Source organism: Amblyraja radiata, chromosome 45 (assembly GCF_010909765.2).
Source record: "Amblyraja radiata isolate CabotCenter1 chromosome 45, sAmbRad1.1.pri, whole genome shotgun sequence".
Taxonomy (NCBI): Eukaryota; Metazoa; Chordata; class Chondrichthyes; order Rajiformes; family Rajidae; genus Amblyraja; species Amblyraja radiata.
Window position 1 is genome coordinate 707375 of NC_046000.1, and position 21738 is coordinate 729112.

At 45.9% G+C, this 21738-nt stretch overlaps 2 protein-coding genes across 2 annotated transcripts; both read right to left on the reverse strand.

Annotated features, from left to right (window-relative positions):
- Positions 1 to 17323: 17323 nt before the first annotated feature.
- On the reverse strand, positions 17324 to 17796 carry LOC116968526 (histone H3). Its single transcript, XM_033015293.1, has one exon. It carries the CDS (start codon positions 17784 to 17786, stop codon positions 17376 to 17378), a length of 411 nt encoding a protein of 136 aa, XP_032871184.1. The 5' UTR covers positions 17787 to 17796; the 3' UTR covers positions 17324 to 17375.
- A 661-nt stretch (positions 17797 to 18457) lies between these two features.
- LOC116968586 (histone H4) lies at positions 18458 to 18852 on the reverse strand. The gene has a single exon (XM_033015355.1). It carries the CDS (start codon positions 18821 to 18823, stop codon positions 18512 to 18514), a length of 312 nt encoding a protein of 103 aa, XP_032871246.1. The 5' UTR covers positions 18824 to 18852; the 3' UTR covers positions 18458 to 18511.
- Positions 18853 to 21738: the final 2886 nt, after the last annotated feature.

Here is a 21738-nt window from a genome sequence, read left to right on the forward strand (position 1 = left end):
AATGAGGTATGAGGTTTCAATATAACCGACCCTAACAAGTTATACAAAACAGAGAGTTCAAGTGTTCAAGAAGGAACTGCAGATGCTGGAAGATCGAAGGTACACAAAAATGCTTGAGAAACTCAGCGGGTGCAGCAGCATCTATGGAGCGAAGGAAATAGGCGATGTTTCGGGCCGAAACCCTTCTTCAGACTGATGGGGGGGGGGGGGTGGGGGGGAGAAGGAAGGAAAAAGGGAGGAGGAGGAGCCCGAGGGCGGGGGGATGGGAGGAGACAGCTCGAGGGTTAAGGAAGGGGAGGAGACAGCAAGGGCTAGCAAAACTGGGAGAATTCAACGTTCATGCCATCCGGACGCAAGCAACCCAGGCGGAATATGAGGTGCTGTTCCTCCAATTTCCGGTGTTGCTCACTCTGGCAATGGAGGAGACCCAGGACAGAGAGGTCGGATTGGGAATGGGAGGGGGAGTTGAAGCGCTGAGCCACCGGGAGTTCAGGTAGGTTATTGCGGACTGAGCGGAGGTGTTCGGCGAAACGATCGCCCAACCTCCGCATAGTCTCCCCGATGTAAATCAGCTGACATCTAGAGCAGCGGATGCAATAGATGAGGTTGGAGGAGATACAGGTGAACCTTTGTCGCACCTGGAACGACTGCTTGGGTCCTTGAATGGAGTCGAGGGGGGCGGTGAAGGGACAGGTGTTGCATTTCTTGCGGTTGCAACGGAAAGTGCCCGGGGATGGGTGGTACGGGAGGGAAGGGAAGAATTGACAAGGGAGTTGCGGAGTGAGCGGTCTTTGCGGAAGGCAGACATGGGGGGAGATGGGAAGATGTGGCGAGTGGTGGGGTCACGTTGGAGGTGGCGGAAATGGCGGAGGATTATTTGTTGTATTTGCCGGCTGGTGGGGTGAAAGATGAGGATTAGGAGGACTCTGCCCTTGTTGCGAGTGCGGGGATGGGGAGAGAGAGCAGTGTTATGGGGTATGGATGAGACCCTGGTGCGAGCCTCATTGATGGTGGCGGAGGGGAATCCCCGTTCCCTGAAGAACGAGGATATTTCCGATGCCCTGGTGTGGAACGTCTCATCCTGGGAGCAGATGCGGTGTAGGCGGAGGAATTGGGAGTAGGGGATGGAGTCTTTACAGGGGGCAGGGTGGGAAGACGTGTAGTCCAGATAGCCATGTGAGTCAGTTGGTTTGTAGTGTATGTCGGTCAGAATTCTGTCCCCTGCGATGGAGATGGTGAGGTCAAGGAATGGTAGGGAAGTGTCGGAAATGGTCCAGGTGTATTGGAGTGCCGGATGGAAGTTGGTGGTGAAGTGGATGAAGTCAGTCAGTTGTGTGTGGGTGCAGGAGGTGGCCCCAAAGCAGTCGTCAATGTAACGGAGGTAGATGTCGGGGATGGGGCCCTGGTACGTATTGAACAAGGATTGGTCAACGTACCCGACAAAGAGGCAGGCGTAGCTGGGGCCCATGCGTGTGCCCATAGCTACGTCTTGTGATGCATACACCTTGTGATGCTACAAAACAGAGATGCATTTCTTCCGGTTGGGATCTAGAGCTAAGGTGGTATCGGTCAGGGTTTAAGGGGGGCGATTTGGGAAATGGGGGAATGTCTTCTTCACAGAATCCCTAATCTGGAAAAAACGAAAAAGGTGGGAGTTTGGGAGGCTATAGTTGGACGAGAGCTCTGCAAAAGACGAAAAGATGCCATCCTTGTATAGGTTTTTGATACTACTGATACCGTTGCTATGCCAGGTTTTGAATGCGTGGTCTGTACTTGAAGGTTTAAAGATGTGGGTTTTAAGCAGTGGGGTCAAGATGGAAGGGCCTTGTAAACCGAAGTTTTTCCTGAGTTGACTCCATATCTTGAGCGAGAGGGACGCAATTGGGCCTGCACCCACAGATGTTATAGGAAGGGGGAGTTGGGAGCATAGGACAGACCGCAACGGGAGATGTGAACTCGCCTTTTCCATGTGTACCCAGGTCGGTAGGTGGTCGCAATCATCATTCATCCAATACAGGAGTTTTTGCAAGTTAGCTGCCCAATAGTATCGCCTAAAGTCAGGAAGTGCCAAACTGCCATCACTCTTAGGAGACTGCAGTATCGCCTTTCGGATTCTAGCCGGTTTGCTACCCCATAAACATTTAGATATTGTCCTTTCTAATTGATCAAAAAAAGATTTAGTGATAAGTATAGGGACGTGCTGGAAAAGATACAGGAATTTGGGTAGGATGACCATCTTGACCAGATTTATCCGGCCCACGAGGGATAGCGGTAAAACTGACCAGCGGTCAAAATCTCTTTCAGCTTTCTCAACCAGAGGCAGAAAGTTTGTGCGGAACATATCAGATAAGGGTGTTGTGATAAAGACGCCGAGGTAGCGAAACCCATCCTCTGCCCATTTGAATGAGGTTAAAGAGCAAGGGAGCTGCTTAGCCAATGAGTTAATCGGTAACAGCTCACTCTTTTTGTAGTTAAGTTTATAACCAGAATACGCGCCAAACCGTTCTAAAATATTCGTAATCACAGGGAGAGAGCTGACTGGGTTCGAGATGTACAGGAGCAGGTCATCCGCATACAATGAGACTTTGAGTTGTGTCGAACCGTGTAATACCTTTAAAGCCCTTCTCTGAGCGTAACCAAACCGCCAGGGGTTCTATCGCAACAGCAAACAGAAGTGGTGATAACGGGCAACCCTGTCTGGTACCTCTCTGAAGGGGGAAGTGGGGCGACAGTGTGCCGTTTGTTTGTACTGAGGCCACCGGGGACGAGTATAATACAAAGAATAAAACTGTTACCGAGGCCAAACCTGTCCATCGCCTGATATAGGTACCTCCACTCGACCCTGTCGAAAGCTTTTTCGGCGTCGAGGGAGACCACTATCTCCGGGGTCTCACTACTCGGTGAGTGGATGATGTTAAGGAGACATCTAGTATTGTGGGAAGACTGTCGGCCTGGTATGAACCCTGTTTGGTCTAACGAGATAATAGAGGGCATCACTCGTTGAAGACGGAGCGCAAGGGCTTTAGAGAGGATTTTGAGGTCCACATTCAGGAGTGAAATTGGTCTATAGCTACTACAAAGCAGGGGATCTTTCTCCTTTTTAAGAATTAGGGAGATAGTAGCCCACGACAAGGTGGGCGGTAGGCGACGATGTTAAAACGCCTCATTGTACATATCTTTCAGGACTGGTGCGAGGAGAGCAGAGAAAGCTTTGTAATATTCTACAGTGAAGCCGTCAGGGCCGGGCGACTTTCCACTTTGCAGTGATGTGATGGCTGCTTGGACCTCAGCAACAGTTATGGGACCACCCAAGTCTCTCGTGGCTTCATCGTCAATTCGGGGAAACGTCATACTACTGAGCATGTCACCTGCAGTGGGAGGACAATCGGAAACGTATAGTTCAGCGTAGAATTTAGCAAATGCTTTATTAATTCTAAGAGGATCAGTATGAATCTCACCTAAGCTGGATCTAATGGCTGGAATTAGCCGTGAAGTCGCCTCGGTTCTGGCCTGATGGGCCAAAAGCTTCCTAACTTTATCCCCAGATTCGAAAAAGTGTTGCCTAGATTTAAGCAGTCGTAGCTTAGCTTTATTAGTAGACGTGAGGTCAAAGTCTGTTTGTAACCTAAGGCGTTCTCTATAAAGGTTAGGGTCTGGGTCAGATGCATATTTGTCATCAATGTCCTTTATTTTTTGTAACAGGTCTGCCGTTTGGGACGTCTCGGTTCTTTTCAGGTTGGAGACAAAAGAGATAAGTTGGCCCCTAATATAGGCTTTTGAAGCTTCCCAGAGTATACCTCTTTCTATGTCCGGCGAGTCATTCAGCTCAAAATATAAAGTGATTTGGGAGTGCAAGAATTGCATGTAGTGAGCCTCTGCTAATAATGAGGAGTTGAACCTCCACTGTTTAAAGGGATTAGTTCGTTTACGAAAGTGGAGATCGAGGGAGGTTGCAGCGTGATCTGATATTACAATGCTATGATACTCGCTGGTTTGATTTTGGAGAGCAGTCTGTTATCTAAGAGAAAGAAGTCTATACGGGTATAGGTACGGTGCACGTGGGAAAAAATGAAAATAATTTAGTCGTGGGGAATGTAAATCTCCATGGGTCTGTGAGCCCAAGTTGTTTGGCGAAAGCATGCAGAGTCTTACCTGATTTAGTTAAAGTAGAGGCTTTGTTCGAAGATCTGTCCAGTATAGGGTCTTGGACCAGATTAAAATCTCCTCCCACAATGACGTGGTGATTTTCAATATTTGGGAGAGATGTAAAAAATTTGGTTACAAATGAGTTGTCATCCCAGTTGGGACCGTAAATGCTGGCCAATATGACAGGTGTGTCTTGCAGTTTGCCAGACACCATGACAAAGCGGCCAGCAGGATCCTCCACAGTTTTCTGTGGTTCGAACGGGGTGAAGGAGTGATTAAAAAAAAAAAAAAAAAAAAAAGAAACATACACACGTATACACACAACAAACAAATGGGACACATATCACTTAACCATCTTTCAAACCTGAGTCCCCGGACCTGAGATCCCCCATGTCCCAACTGAACCTTGAGTGCCCATTGCACCAAGGTGCGTTGTCCTCGCATCCGCATGGAGATATCCGATCTTAACTCCCAATATTTCCACCTCCCAAAGCAACAAAATCGCTCAATGTCAGTAAAGTAACGTAAAATGAAATGAGTGTAGTAATAATAATAATAACAATGATAAGAATAATTTGAAAAATAGAAAGTAGAAATAAAGTAAAATAAACATAAATAAATAAATACAAAGTTGAAATAATTGCCATAAATAGTTGCACTGCCAATGTCATTGCTAGCACTAATGGTAATGGTAGTGATGATGATAGTAATAATAAGGCAAGGCAAGGCAACTTTATTTATATAGCACATTTCATACACGAGGCAGACTCAAAGTGCTTCACATAAAAACATGTCATACAATAAATGAAATAATAAAATGAAATAAAATAGAAGAACTAAAAGAAAAGAAAAGCAAAATTAAAAATGCATTATAAAAAGTGCAAAAGTTAAAAGTGCAATGTAGTTAAGATTTAGCTGAAAGCTAAAGTAAACATAAAAGTTTTCAGTCTTGTTTTAAAAGTGGTCAAAGTTGAGGCAAGTCTTAAATCTTCAGGAAGTTTATTCCAGCTATTTGTTGCATAGTAACTAAATCCTGCTTTCCCATGTTTTGTATTTACTCTGGGAATCACTAACAGATTAGTTTCAGAAGATCTTAGCGGTCTAGAAGGCTTATATAGTGGAAGCATGTCAGTGATATACTTTGGCCCTAAACCATGTAGTGATTTATAGGTGAGCAGCAGGATTTTAAAATCAATTCTCTGACATACAGGGAGCCAATGTAAGGATTTAAGAATTGGTGTAATGTGTTCAAATGTTTTGGTCTTTGTTAGAACTCTAGCAAGGAGACCGTTACAATAATCTAGCCTACTAGTAATAAAGGCATGTACAAGTTTTTCTATCTCCCTAATTCTTAAAAAGATTCAATGGTGAGGTCAAGGAATGGTAGGGAAGTGTCGGAAATGGTCCAGGTGTATTGGAGTGCCGGATGGAAGTTGGTGGTGAAGTGGATGAAGTCAGTCAGTTGTGTGTGGGTGCAGGAGGTGGCCTCAAAGCAGTCGTCAATGTAACGGAGGTAGAGGTCGGGGATAGGGCCCTGGTACGTATTGAACAAGGATTGTTCAACGTACCCGACAAAGAGGCAGGCGTAGCTGGGGCCCATGCGTGTGCCCATAGCTACGCCTTGTGTTTGGAGGAAATGGGAGGAGTCAAACGTAAAGTTGTTGAGGGTGAGGACCAACTCCGCTAGGCGGAGGAGAGTGTCAGTGGCTGGGTATAGGTTGCTCCTCTGGTCGAGGAAGAACCGGAGGGCTTTGAGGCCATCCTGGTGGGGGATGGAGGTGTAGAGTGACTGGACATCCATGGTGAAGATGAGGGGGTGAGGGCCCAGAGAGTGGAATGTGCGGAGGCGGCAGAGAGTGTCTGAGGTGTCTAGAACATAGGTGGGAAGGGATTTGACCAAGGGGGACAGTATGGAGTCAAGGAGATGAGTTCGGTGGGGCACGAACAAGCAGAGACAATGGGTCTGCCGGCAACACAAACCAAATAGAAGAACTAAAAGAAAAGAAAAGCAAAATTAAAAATGCATTATAAAAAGTGCAAAAGTTAAAAGTGCAATGTAGTTAAGATTTAGCTGAAAGCTAAAGTAAACATAAAAGTTTTCAGTCTTGTTTTAAAAGTGGTCAAAGTTGAGGCAAGTCTTAAATCTTCAGGAAGTTTATTCCAGCTATTTGTTGCATAGTAACTAAATCCTGCTTTCCCATGTTTTGTATTTACTCTGGGAATCACTAACAGATTGGTTTCAGAAGATCTTAGCGGTCTAGAAGGCTTATATAGTGGAAGCATGTCAGTGATATACTTTGGCCCTAAACCATGTAGTGATTTATAGGTGAGCAGCAGGATTTTAAAATCAATTCTCTGACATACAGGGAGCCAATGTAAGGATTTAAGAATTGGTGTAATGTGTTCAAATTTTTTGGTCTTTGTTAGAACTCTAGCAAGGAGACCGTTACAATAATCTAGCCTACTAGTAATAAAGGCATGTACAAGTTTTTCTAAGTCTTGAGCTGACATGAGTCCTTAATCTTGCTATGTTTTTGAGGTGATAGTAGGCCGATTTTGTTACTGATTTGATGTGACTGTCGAAATTTAAATCTGAATCCATACTGACCCCAAGATTTCTGGCTTTGTTTGAAGTTTCCAGGGACAGAGAGTGAAGGTGTTGGGTTACTTTAAGCCTTTCTTTTTTAGCACCAAAAACAATTATCTCCGTTTTGTCCTTATTTAGTTGGAGAAAATTTTGGCACATCCAGTCTTTGACTTGCTCAATGCACTGGCACAACAGATCTATGGGGCGATAGTCATTTGGTGATAGCGCTACATAGATTTGAGTGTCATCGGCATAGCAGTGGTGGTCAATATTATTATTTCGCATGATTTGCCCTAGTGGGAGCATGTAGATGTTGAATAAAGAGGGCCCTAAGATCGAACCTTGCGGTACTCCACACGTCACGTTGGTTGGTTCTGATACAAAGTCGCCAATGGAAACAAAATAGTTCCTATCTTGTAAATATGACCTGAACCAACTTAAGACTGTGCCTGAGAGCCCCACCCATTTTTCCAACCTGTCCAAAAGTATTGAGTGATCAACAGTGTCGAATGCAGCACTGAGGTCTAATAGCATTAATATTGAAACTTTGCCAGAGTCTGTGTTAAGACGGATGTCGTTTACAACTTTAATAAGGGCGGTCTCGGTGCTACGAAGAGGTCGAAATCCCGACTGGAAGTTGTCGTAGCAGCCAGTTGAAGCCAGGAAGTGATTAAGTTGCTGGAGGACAACTTTCTCAATGATTTTACTTATGAAAGATAGGTTTGATATTGGTCTATAGTTGTTAATAATAGAGGCATCTAGGCACCGCTTTTTTAAAAGAGGTTTAATAACTGCAGTTTTCAAGGCTTTTGGGAAATTGCCTGATTGAAGAGAGCTGTTAACTATTTGCAGTATGTCTATTGCTAGGCAGTCAAAAACATTCTTAAAGAAGTTGGTAGGTAAAGCATCAAGGCAGCAGGTGGATGGCCTTAGTTGTGTCACCGTTTCCACAAGAGTTTTAGAGTCTATGACATTAAAGCATGTCATCATTGCCACGTTACCTTTGCCTAAACAGGGTGGTGATCCAACATTTTTGTTTGAAGCGGTGATATTGATGGCACGTCTGATGCCTTCAATTTTATCTGTATAAAATAATGCAAACTCATTGCATTTCTGCATGGAATGGAGTTCAGGTGGTAATTGTGTTGGGGGGTTGGTCAGTCTGTCAACAGTTGCAAATAGGGTTTTTGCCTTATTAGTGTTGTTGTTAATGATATTGGAGAAAAATGTTTCTCTAGCACTTTTTAAGTCTAAATTGTAGGCACGGAGGCTCTCTTTATAGATGTCATGGTGAATATGAAGTTTTGTTTTCCGCCAGATGCGCTCAGCTTTCCGGCATTTTCTTTTCTGGGCTGTTACAAAAGCAGCTTTTCTCCAGGGTGCATTTTGCTTACCAGAAATATATTTAACCGTAACAGGTGCAATGACATCTATAACTTTCACAATTTTGGAGTTAAAGTTATCTACAAGATCATCAGCAGAACATGGGTTTAGAGGTGGTAAGAAGGAGATGGCATTTTTAAAGAGTACATTAGAATGTTCATTTATATACCGTTTTTTGACAGTATTTGATTTTGTCTGTATGTCGGGAATAAAAGATATATTAAAGAAAACACAGAAGTGGTCAGACAATGAAGGATCAGTCACGAAAATATCAGAAACAATGAGACCCTTTGTGATAATCAAGTCCAGGGTGTGCCCCTTACAATGAGTAGCCTCTTTCACATGTTGAGACAGTTCAAATGTGTCTAAAATAGTAAAACATTATTTTGCACCCTTGTCATTCAAATCATCAGTATGAAAATTAAAATCACCAGTTATAACTAGACAGTCAAAGTCAGTGGAGATGCTAGACAATAATTGTGTAAAGTCATCGAAAAAATTAGCATAATATTTAGGAGGCCTGTAAATAATTAATAGGAGAACTCTGGGGGAACATTTCAATACAGCACAAAGGTATTCGAATGATGGAAAATCACCAAGTGACATCTGTTTCCCCTGAAATACATTTTTAAATATAGCAGCAACCCCTCCACCTCTTTTTCCAGATCTACTTACATCAAAAAAGTTATAGTTGGGAGGAGCTGTCTCGATCAGAAAGGTTGCACTGTTATTTTGTTCTAGCCATGTTTCAGTTAAAAACATAAAATCCAGTTTAGAGGTGGTAATAAAATCGTTGACTAAAAATGATTTGTTATTAAGAGACCTAACATTAAGCAGACCCATCCTGATGGTATTATTGATAGGCTTTATGGTTGGTTTTGGTTTGGAGGTAATAGGTATTAGGTTTGTTAGGTTAGCAGTGTGTCTAAGTTTCCCTTTGTTTACTCTCTTAGTAGTCACAACAGGAATGCAGAAGGTGCCATAGTTTGACGTAGGCGACCTTGGGTTCAGCTGATTATGCGGAACTTCCTTCGTAATGTGTCTACGGCTGAACCCTTTCTTGTCTCAGTAATATTCAGGATATTAATAAGACAAAGCAAATTAACAAAATGGTGATACTGAATAAGCAAGCCAACGTATAAGTGGAGCAAGAATAGCTTCCTTTGGTATTACATAGTATATCTTAAAATCGACAAGGTATAAAGAAAGAGTTAGCGTTAGAGAAGTTAGCAAGTTGCAAACTGGGCTCTTGGATTAAAGCGCAGGGCAAAAGAACATCAATTAAGTATTGTTAAACAAAAACGCTGTAGGAGCAGATTGGTATAACACAGCCTTGGCTGTAATGAGCTCTTATCAGCCCCAGACAATCCGCTAGGAAGACTAGTGTAAACAAACTAGCCGAATGCTGGCAGCGTTAGCAGCCAGCTGCTAAAAACAAGAAGGCAGAGACCAGATCACGAACCACAAAGTGGGTCCCTTAAGCCCAATTTTATAGCATGTGCAGGTGAAGAACCTTTCAAGTATGATTACACATAAACATAAGGAAAAGTTGGTATAAGATAGTCACGAATCGTGGTGAATTCTTACCAGCCTCATACATTTCAAGACAGGGGTCTAGTATAATCAGCAAGGCCGAGCGCTAGCAATGGCTAGTTGCTAAGAGCAGTCAAGCTAAAGTTAGTCCATAGTGTAACCGTAGATTAACCGTCCCTGAGGAACTTTCACCAAGCGGACAGGTTGCCGTCAAAGTCCAGAAGTCACGTACATCAACCGCCAATCGGGACTTCTTGGATTGGTGGAAGTGGGATAGCATTGGAGCAGCATGCGAGCCAAAGTGCGGGGGTTGCCACTGTGGAAACTGCCAGTCAGGCGGAAAAGAAATGACTCTTGCTGAAGAGAGAGAGCTCGAAGTGGTAAGGGCAGGCCTCACCTACGTAACAGGAGACCGTCACAGTAAAGACCCACATTGGCATGCTAGCTATCCTTGGTTGGAAGACCCAGCTTCTCTACCAAATAATAAAAGGACAGTGGAAGCCACATTTCTCAGGACGGAGAGGCAGCTATCCAGAGAACCTGAATGGAAAAGTGCCTACACAGCTCAGGTGCACGACATGGTGGACCGAAAGGCTGCAATCAAATTGTCCGAAGACATGATTGCAAACTGGAAGGGACCAGTGTGGTATGTGAGTCACCTTATTGCTCCAAACCCCCACTCTGTCACGACCCCAGTGAGACTAGTGTGGAACAGCAGCCATAAGTGCAATGGTGTCAGCTTAAATGATTTGCCAATGAAAGGTCCAGACGTCCTCAACCAAATTCGCGCCGTCCTCCTCAGATTCAGAGGCGGAATCTATACTGCTCTGGGAGACATAAAGAAGATGTATAACTCAGTCTGGTTGGAGGACCGTGAAGTACACTTACACAGATCCCTCTGGCGAGGTTCCGAGGATGAGGAGCTGGGAGTATGCTATCACAAGAGTGAACATCGGAGACAAACCTGCGGGGTGCATTGCACAGTTGGCAATGTGTGAGACTGCTAATCTTCCTTCTTTTACCCACCTCAAGGATGAGCAGCAAGTACTCCAGAAAGACAGCTATGTTGACGACATCCTCACATCTCACAACAGCCTCGACCAGTTGAGAATCATCACAGCAAATGTGGAACGAATCCTAAAAGCTGGTGGGTTTGAGCTCAAGCCTTGGGTTCTGTCTGGTCAAAGTGGGAGGAAGGAGGACAGTGATACTTTAAAGAAAAGCAAAACAAAGACCATGATCCTACCAAACCAAATTCATGATGATGATAACAAGGCACTTGGTCTGGGCTACATTGTTGAAGAGGACATGCTCCACGTTATGGTGGGAATCAATTTCTCCAAGAGAAAGAAAAAGATGCGGCTTGGTCAAGGCCTTCTACAAGAGCAAATCAAAACTCAGACACCAAATCCCCTAACAAGAAGAGAGCTTCTCAGCCAGGTAGCAGGGCTATATGACCCCATCGGCATAGTGGCTCCTGTTAAGCAAAAGGGAGCAATTCTAGTACACAGAGCTTTCCAAGAAGCAAAAGAGTGAAGCTGTTCGGTCAGAGATACATGGGACATGGCACTCTCAGATGGACGCAGGGTGGATGCAATTAAGCTCTCTGAAGAGTATGTACAACTTGGAAAAGTCAAGTTTGTCAGGGCACTGACTCCCTCTTGCTCCGCAACTGAACCCTTGGGAATCACCTTTTCTGACGGAAGTGAGCACACCTACGGGGCGGTGATGTACCTGAGATGGGATTCAGACCATGGCCCAATTGTCAGACTTGTGGAATCCAAGGCCAAGTTAACTCCCTTGGACCACGGAGGAGACGCTGTTAAATAATAATAATAATATATCTTTTATTGTCATTGCACGTCAGTGCAACGAGATTTAGTGTGCAGCTCCACTGATGTACAAGAAAGGTAAATAAATACAATACATAAATAAACAAGCTGAATTGATTGACGTGACCATCTGAGGGAGACTGTCCAAAGGGGGTGGGTGGGGGGGGGCACTCATTAGGGCCGGTTCAGAGCCTCTATAGCTCTTGGGATAAAAGCAGAGAAGTGCGGAGCAGTGTTCGCCTCACGCTTAAGGAAGTATTTCGAGCTACACAGTCGAATTCAAGTGGAGAAGTGGTATCATCTTGTGGATAGCCAAACAATCCTTGGTGCAATACAGCGAGAAAGCTACAGATTTCAGACATTCTTGGCCAATCGGATTGGAGAGATTCAAACAAGCACCAACATTCAGGACTGGCGGTGGATTCCTGGCCCACAAAACATCGCTGATGTAATCACCAGAGGTGCCAGCCCTCAAGACATTGATCAGTATTCGGAGTGGCAAAATGGACCGAAGTTCCTGGTGTTGCCTGTGAGTGAGTGGCCAATAAAATCAGTTAAAGAACTGGCTGCCACTGCCAGAGAGAACATCGACAAGTTACAGAAGAAAGCTTTTGTTGCAGCACTATCAAGAGTAGAGAAACAAGAACCGGAACCAACAAACCCTAAGAGACCACCTGCAGGGTCAGCTATTCAGAACCTTGTTGATGTCAAGCGGTTCAGCATTCTAACTCGACTGATCAAGACAGTCGCATGGATTTGGAGAGCAGTGAAGAGGTTTCTTGGCAAGAACAAAGCCCTAAACAATCCAAAGTGGGAGGCCATCTCTTTGACAGGAGTCATTACAGTAAGAGAACGAGAAAATGCTCTAAAATACATTTTTTGTGCTGCGCAATTGGGCACAACTTTCCCAAGCACCACAACAGATCGACTGGTAGCCTATACAGACCTAGATTCTGGGCTGATGGTTTGTGGTGGCAGAGTGCAGAGCTTTGAAGAGGATAAAGTTGCTGTTCCCATCCTGCCCGTTGATGCCTGGGTGTCCATGCTGCTAGCTCGGGAGGCTCACAGGGAGAGTCATGACGGAGGGGCTGGGACCTTGCTTCAAATGAGAAGAAAGGCTTGGGTCATAAAAGGAAGGAGTATTGCTCAAAAAGTCATTGATCACTGCATAATCTGCAAGAAAGCAAAGGCAATGAAATGTCAACAAGTAATGAGTGATCTGCCGACTGAAAGAACTGAACCTGCTGCTCCTTTTGAGTTTACAACAGTAGACCTCTTTGGACCCTACCACGTACACGATGACGTCAAGAAGAGGGTAAAACCCAAAGTCTGGGGAGTTGTCTTCTGCTGTATGGCCAGCAGAGCCATCCACACAGAGTTAGTCAACACCTTATCAAGTGAAGGGTTTCTGATGGCTTATCAAAGATTCACAGCAATCCGTGGGCACCTCAAGAAGATCTGGTCAGATCCAGGCACCGATTTTATTGGCGCAAAACCAGTCTTAGAGGAACTATATAGATTTTTGGACAACCTGGACAGAGCAGCTTTGGAGGAGAACGCAGCTAAAAATGGAACAGAGTGGATGTGGAAAATCCATCCTGCTGATTCTCCACACAGAAATGGCGCTGCGTAAGCTGCTGTGCGTGTTGTGAAGAGAGCGCCCCAAAGTTTTGGAAAAGAATCGTCACTCAGTTATAGTGAGTTTCAGACAGTTCTTTACATGGCAGCCAACCTGTCAAATGAACGTCCAATCGACGCCTGGATACAAAGCCGGGAAGACTGCGTTCAGTACATCACACCAAATACTCATCTGCTTGACCGAGCATCTCAGTGCGGAGACATCAAGACTTTTGACTTTTCCAGCTACCCCTACAAAAGATTTAGAACAATGCAGTCAGAGGTGAACAAGTTTTCGAAGATCTGGAGCCAACTCGTTGGTCCTAACTTGTTTATAAGGAGCAAGTGGCACACCACTCAGAGAAATGTCACTGCCGGAGACATTGTCTGGTTAAGTGACCAAAATGCACTGAGGGGGCAATTCAAGCTGGGCAGAGTCGCCAGCTCCAATCCAGACCGCAAAGGCATCGTGAGAGACGTTAATGTACGGATCTTTCCAAGTTACTCCATGCCTCTGACAAAGGCTTTGAAAGGAATGGCAAGGCATTCCACTCAGGGGAAGGAGAGGATCCAAGCCACGATTGTTCACAGGGATGTTAGGCGGCTGGTTGTCTTACTTCCAGTAGAAGAACAAGACAGCAATGCATCAGGAGACCAAGTTCAAACATAGACTTCAAAGTTTGACTTTAAAGCGTCGATCTCCCAAGTGGTTCCATTGGAAGATCGAGTGGGAGGTGTCAAGTCAAACTGTAATGAAAGGATTAAAGGCCGATAAATTCCCAGGGCCAGATAGGCTGCATCCCAGAGTACTTAAGGAAGTAGCTCCAGAAATAGTGGATGCATTAGTAATAATCTTTCAAAACTCTTTAGATTCTGGAGTAGTTCCTGAAGATTGGCGGGTAGCAAACGTAACCCCACTTTTTAAGAAGGGAGGGAGAGAGAAAACGGGGAATTACAGACCAGTTAGTGTAACATCGGTAGTGGGGAAACTGCTAGAGTCAGTTATTAAAGATGGGATAGCAGCACATTTGGAAAGTGGTGAAATCATTGGACAAAGTCAGCATGGATTTACAAAAGGTAAATCATGTCTGACGAATCTTATAGAATTTTTCGAGGATGTAACTAGTAGCGTGGATAGGGGAGAACCAGTGGATGTGGTGTATCTGGACTTCCAGAAGGCTTTCGACAAGGTCCCACATAAGAGATTAGTTTGCAAACTTAAAGCACACGGCATTGGGGGTTCAGTATTGATGTGGATAGAGAACTGGCTGGCAAACAGGAAGCAAAGAGTAGGAGTAAACGGGTCCTTTTCACAATGGCAGGCAGTGACTAGTGGGGTACCGCAAGGCTCAGTGCTGGGACCCCAGCTATTTACAATATATATTAATGATCTGGATGAGGGAATTGAAGGCAATATCTCCAAGTTTGCGGATGACACTAAGCTGGGGGGCAGTGTTAGCTGTGAGGAGGATGCTAGGAGACTGCAAGGTGACTTGGATAGGCTGGGTGAGGGGGCAAATGTTTGGCAGATGCAGTATAATGTGGATAAATGTGAGGTTATCCATTTTGGTGGCAAAAACAGGAAAGCAGACTATTATCTAAATGGTGGCCGACTAGGAAAAGGGGAGATGCAGCGAGACCTGGGTGTCATGGTACACCAGTCATTGAAAGTGGGCATGCAGGTGCAGCAGGCAGTGAAGAAAGCGAATGGTATGTTAGCTTTCATAGCAAAAGGATTTGAGTACAGGAGCAGGGAGGTTCTACTGCAGTTGTACAGGGTCTTGGTGAGACCACATCTGGAGTATTGCGTACAGTTTTGGTCTCCAAATCTGAGGAAGGACATTATTGCCATAGAGGGAGTGCAGAGAAGGTTCACCAGACTGATTCCTGGGATGTCAGGACTGTCTTATGAAGAAAGACTGGATAGACTTGGTTTATACTCTCTAGAATTTAGGAAGATTGAGAGGGGATCTTATAGAAACTTACAAAATTCTTAAGGGGTTGGACAGGCTAGATGCAGGAAGATTGCTCCCGATGTTGTGGAAGTCCAGGACAAGGGGCCACAGTTTAAGGATAAGGGGGAAATCCTTTAAAACCGAGATGAGAAGAACTTTTTTCACACAGTGAGTGGTGAATCTCTGGAACTCTCTGCCACAGAGGGTAGTTGAGGCCAGTTCATTGGCTATATTTAAGAGGGAGTTAGATGTGGCCCTTGTGGCTAAAGGGATCAGGGGGTTATGGAGAGAAGGCAGGTACGGGATACTGAGTTGGATGATCAGCCATGATCATATTGAATGGTGGTGCAGGCTCGAAGGGCCAAATGGCCTACTCCTGCACCTAATTTCTATGTTTCTATGTTTCTAATGCTAAATTAAAATCAGAAGCGCACAATAGTAGGAAAAGAGCATATACCGTACAGGTGAAATGGAGTTAAAGGGGGAGGAGTGTTAGGTATGGGATAATTAGGATAATTAATTGGTGTCTTATGATGTCTTGGGCAAGTACGCATGAGCAGGGGGAGACTGGAGGTGGCGTCCTGCAATAAAGAAGCTTGTATGATTCCTCCCGTGTCCGAGCCTTTAATCAAGACTGTTCAAAGCATCCGAATACACAACAATTGGCGACGAGGATAAAAGAACGAAGATAAGAACAAGGCCAGCAAGAAGAATCAAAAACAAAAGTTAAAAATAGAAGTAGTATTTGGAAACAAGTGGAACAGCACCAAGCCAAATGGTTTGAATTGGCGCCAAAAAGAAAAAAGGTAGGAACGGGAAGCAATAGCTCAGGGAAGAGCTAGGAAAACATGCAGGGGCAGTAAGGGTCACCAAGCACGGTGTCAGCTTACCTGGAATGTATCCAGGGCTGTACAGCCCACAGCCAAGCCCAAGCAGCAGCCACAGAAGTCGGGTGGGGGCCTAGTACCATGAAGGCCACGGACAGGTCCAGAGAAGCCACCGACAAGAGGACCGTGTAGCCCACGGCCAGCCCCAGTAGCAGCCACAGACGTCAGGTGAGGGCCTAGTACCGTGTAGGCCACGGACAGGTCCAGAGAGCCACCGACAGAGGCTGAGTCTTCTGCCCAGCCGGGAACAGTCAACCACCGGGGGGGAGAAAACAGAGAAAGCCCGGTCGGGATCAGAGTCAGCCCGACCGTGAACAGAAAAGCGGACAGGCTCGCGAGAGAAGTTGACTTGCGACTAAAACTTGAGCAGTATAATCTAAGAGACTGTCCTAAAAATCAAGTGGAACTGTAAATTAATTGCTGAATCTGCCAAAATAACAAGGAAAAAAAAATGGAAAAGTAGTGTTTGGTCATTGAGTGAAATCCAGTTCATCATTTCGGGGAGGATAAATCAGATCCCTTTCAAGCGGGGAATCTGCACAAAAACATTAGAAGACTTGACACACACAATTAAACTTACAGAAACATCCATCACAGTGAACCTCCTCCTCACTGTGATGGAAGGCAGTCTTTTCTCTCCCCTGTTCTCCATTTTTCACCCGATGTCGAAGCCCCAGGCGGGCGATGATAAGTCCCACGGCCATTTTAGGCCGTGCCAGGCGATGTACGGCCCCGCTCCCGGTCTAAATGTCACAAAGTTGGAGCCCCCGGCGGGCGCTGGAATATCCCGCGGCCATCAAGCCGCGCCGGGCGATGTACGGCCCCGCTCCGGGTCGTTCCAACCCCCGACACGGGCTGGAGAAGTTGCGTTGCCCCAACTACAACGGAGCCCCGACAGGGAAAAGGTCGGGTCTCCCGTGCAGGGAAGAGATTTTTTTTTAATTTCCCCCTTCCCCCCACATATACACAGATAAAAACACTATTAAAACCACGAACAACTACATTTAACTAGACAAAAAATAAAAAAAAGACAGACAGACAGTAGGGGCCGCTGCAACAGGTGAGTCGCGCCGCCCGGCGATCATTATGGAGATGGTGTAACTCAGTGTCTGTGGAAGGACTGATCAGCGACTGAGGGGCGCGCGTGGAAAGTGCGTAATAAAGGCGTTGAACCCGGAGCGCGTGAGAAAAGGGGGCGCAGAGCGAACAGGGGCTGGTCGTGTACACACCATTATGAGCCGTGTTGGCATTTACATCGAAACCAGTTACACTTGAATGACTGAAGTCAGACTCCACTCAGCAGCATGAATTCAGATAAAACCCCGCAGAAAGAAGAGAACATTGATGTAAAAGGACATTAGAAAGCCACAGCTCTTTCTTCTGCCGGATTAGTGGCTCTTAAAAGAGCCGTTTGTTGTTGGTGGAGAGGTGGAGTTTAGGCGCGCTCCCCGCGGATGCGGCGGGCCAGCTGGATGTCTTTGGGCATGATGGTGACTCGCTTGGCGTGGATTGCGCACAGGTTGGTGTCCTCAAATAGCCCCACCAGGTAAGCCTCGCTGGCCTCCTGCAGGGCCATGACGGCCGAGCTCTGGAAGCGCAGGTCTGTCTTGAAGTCCTGAGCGATCTCCCGCACCAGGCGCTGGAAGGGCAGTTTGCGGATGAGCAACTCGGTGGATTTCTGGTAGCGCCGGATCTCCCTCAGAGCCACGGTGCCGGGCCTGTAGCGATGAGGCTTCTTCACTCCGCCCGTGGCTGGAGCGCTCTTCCGCGCCGCTTTGGTCGCCAGCTGTTTGCGAGGAGCTTTCCCTCCTGTCGATTTGCGCGCTGTCTGCTTGGTCCGGGCCATTCTCCTTCAACAGTGGTAGCGCAGTGTGAAATACAGGGACTGAATGACGGAGCCGGCTCTGGGACCTGCTTTTAAAGCGTTGGTGAAGGGCCGGCCCACAGCCTCTGAATGGATGGAGCAGAGATGTCACTCACGGTGTCCCATCCCTGCGAGTGGCTGCAGGTTTGTCAGCACCAGGCGGCTGTTTCAGAAGGTCTGAGGGGGGCCGGCCGGGTGGGGTGGGGGAAGCTCGGCCAACCAGAGAGCACGGACTGCAGTATCATTGGTTGTGGGTTGAATTTCAAATTGAATTCAGTTTCTGTCAACTTAATATCAAATCCACTTTAACTTCTCGCTTAAATCATGACTGAATATGCGGCGCGGATTTACAGACCGGATCCCTGTGCAGACGGAATTCAGCTCTGCTCGTGACTGGAAATAAGCGACTGTTACCCAGGGAACGGTTTGGAGTCTACCCTCCTGTTGCTGCATTAATCATGAGGTATATCGGTAAAAGGGAAACTGACATCGCCTTGTCTTGTTTATGATCTTTTACTGACGGCTTTGCATTCTAATGACCGCGGTGATTAAGCTAAAATCTGTTGTTCAGTGGTGGAATAACTAGTTTAATAAAACACATTTCTATCTGCAGCTACTTTAATTCCCTAGTCACTGCTCTTTCTGTGAGGCTGTGGGCGGCTCTTAGAAGAGCCTTTGTTTTGTGTTGGAATAAAGGGGGTAGTTATTTAGCCGCCGAACCCGTAGAGAGTGCGGCCCTGTCGTTTCAGAGCGTACACCACATCCATGGCAGTGACCGTCTTGCGCTTGGCGTGCTCGGTGTAGGTGACCGCGTCCCTGATCACATTCTCCAGGAAAACCTTCAACACCCCGCGGGTCTCCTCGTAGATCAGACCCGAGATCCGCTTCACCCCACCACGCCGAGCCAGGCGGCGGATAGCTGGCTTGGTGATGCCCTGGATGTTATCGCGAAGTACTTTGCGGTGCCGCTTTGCTCCGCCTTTGCCTAATCCTTTGCCTCCTTTCCCTCGACCAGACATGATGCTGCTTCACTCGAGTCGCTGCTCAGAGATAATCCAACTGGTGCTGTCTCTTTTTATACGCAGCGCCCCGACCTGCCCGAGATACGCAGAGAGTGCGAGGCGGGGAGAGGAGGAGACAAAGTGACAGACAGCTTCCTCTCATATTCCAGCTCCACGCCCCAGATTCCTGAAAACATTTTTCAAACGGTTTGCCCACAAACGACCCGAAATTTATCGCTCCGGCCAAACTTTCAGACAGACATTCCGTGGTAAAAGTCAGTCAGTGATATTGCCGCTTTCAAATTAAATTGTCTCCTTCCGGTTCATCCTCGGAGCCCGTTCCCTCTGCCGATATCGCCCACCCCACAGCGTTCAGCAGCTTTTAACACGGATGATTTGGCAATATTACTGAGTTGATGCATGGGCTCTGAGGCGGGGATTTTGTCAGTGTTATTGTCTCACTGACAAGGAAACGGCTTTGAACTCATCTTGAAACCAAACGTATGCCCAGTCCGAGTGAGCTTAAGCCCGGTCATACATAGAAACATAGAAAATGGCTGTCATCCAACTCAGTATCCAGTACCTGAAGAAGGGTTTCGGCCCGAAACGTCGCCTATTTCCTTCGCTCCATAGATGCTGCTGCACCCGCTGAGTTTCCCCAGCAATTTTGTGTACCTTCTCTCCATACCGCCTGATCCCTTTAGCCACAAGGGCCACATCTAACTCCCTATTGAATATAGCCAATGAACTGGCCTCAACTACCTTCTGTGGCAGAGGATTCCAGAGATTCCAGTTTTTCTGATCTCGGTACTAAAAGATTTCCCCCTTATCCTTAAACTGTGATCCATTGTTCTGGACCTGTCCAACCCCTTAAGAATGTTGTAAGTTTCTATAAGACTTAAGAATTTTGTAAGTTTCTATAAGACTTAAGAATTTTGTAAGTTTCTATAAGATACAGGAAGAACAATTTTCCTGCATCAAACCTGTCCAACCCCTTAAGAATTTTGTAAGTTTCTATAAGATTCCCCCTCAATCTTCTAAATTCAAGCGAGTACAAGCCGAGTCTCTCCAGTATTTCTTCCCAGGAAAGTCTGGTGAACCTTCTCTGTACTGCCTCTATGGCAAGAATGTCTTTCCTCAGATTTGGAGACCAAAACTGTACGCAATACTCCAGGTGTGGTCTCACCAAGTCCCTGTACAACTGCAGTAGAACATCCCTGCTCCTATACTCAAATCCTTGCAAAACCAGCAGGATGCTCCTCAGCTTCTTCCCGCAGGCTATAAGACTGTTAAACGGACTTTGCCCCCTGCCAAAGTACCGCGCACCAACCACCAACCTGGATAAAGCCACTGTCGTGCCGCTGCCGATCGGAACGCCTGTTGATGTTTAGTTGAGAGTAGTGTTAAACTTGTTCATGATATATGTATTTTTTTTTCTATTTATTTTTTACTGCACACTGAATGGACACTGGTTTGAGTAACGTTTTTTTGTTTCCTCTGGGTATGTGAGTACTCAGGAAAATAACAATAAAGATATACAATACAATACAATACAATGAATGCTAACATACCATTCGCTTTCTTCACTGCCTGCTGCACCTGCATGCCTACTTTCAATGACTGGTGTACCATGACACCCAGGTTTCGTTGCATCTCCCCTTTTCCTAATCGGCCACCATTCAGATAATAATCTACTTTCCTGTTTTTGCCAACAAAGTGGATAACCTCACATTTATTAACATTATATTACATCTGCCACGCATTTGCCCACTCACCGAGCCTATCCAAGTCATCTTGCAGCCTCCTAGTATCCTCCTCACCGCTAGCACTGCCCCCCAGCTTCGTGTCATCCGCAAACCTGGAGATGTTGCATTCAATTCCCTCGCCCAAATCATTAACATATATTGTAAATAGCTGGGGTCCCAGCACTGAGCCTTGCGGTACCCCACTAGTCACTGCCTGCCATTCTGAAAAGGACCCGTTTACTCCTACTCATTGCTTCCTGTCTGCCAGCCAGTTCGCTATCCACATCAATACTGAACCCCCAATACCGTGTGCTTTAAGTTTGTATACTAATCTCTTATGTGGGACCTTGTCGGAAAGCCTTCTGAAAATCCAGATATAACACATCCACTGATTCTCCCTTATCCACTCTAATAGTTACATCCTCGAAAAATTCTATAAGATTCGTCAGACATGATTTACCTTTCGTAAATCCATGCTGACTTTGTCCAATGATTTCACCACTTTCCAAATGTGCTGCTATCACATCTTTAATAACTGACTCTACCAGTTTCCCCACTACCGATGTTAGACTAACTGGTCTGTAATTTACCATTTTCACTCTCCCTCCCTTTTTAAAAAGTGGGGTTACATTAGCTACCCTCCAATCCTCAGGAACTGCTCCAGAATCTAAAGAGTTTTGAAAAATTATCACTAAACCTCCACTATTTCTGGGGCTACTTCCTTAAGTTCTCTGGGATGCAGCCTATATGGCCCTGGGGATTTATCAACCTTTAATCCATTCAATTTACCTAACACCACTTCTCAGCTAACCTGGATTTCACTCAGTTCCTCCATCTCATTTGACCCATGGTACCCTGCTATTTCCGGCAGATTATTTATGTCTTCCTTATTGAAGACAGAACCAAAGTAGTTATTCAATTGGTCTGCCATGTCCTTGTTCCCCATGATCAATTCACCTATTTCTGACTGCAAGGGACCTACATTTGTTTGTAGCATCCACCCCTCCAAGACGACCTCTTATGAATCCAACTTTGCTCCCAGGCCGGAGCTAGCCTTCCTGATGAGCTTGTTAATCCTGTTGGCGTCTGCGGCCTTCGCCCTGCTGCCCCAACACACAACAGTGAAGAAGTTGGCACTGGCTACCACCGTTTGCTAGAAAATTGGATGATTCAATCCACACCACCCAA

What these genes read in the sequence shown, in the direction of transcription:
- LOC116968526 (XM_033015293.1), bottom strand. Translation starts at nt 17,786, where the DNA reads ATGGCCCGGACCAAGCAGACAGCGCGCAAATCGACAGGAGGGAAAGCT.
- LOC116968586 (XM_033015355.1), bottom strand. Translation starts at nt 18,823, where the DNA reads ATGTCTGGTCGAGGGAAAGGAGGCAAAGGATTAGGCAAAGGCGGAGCA.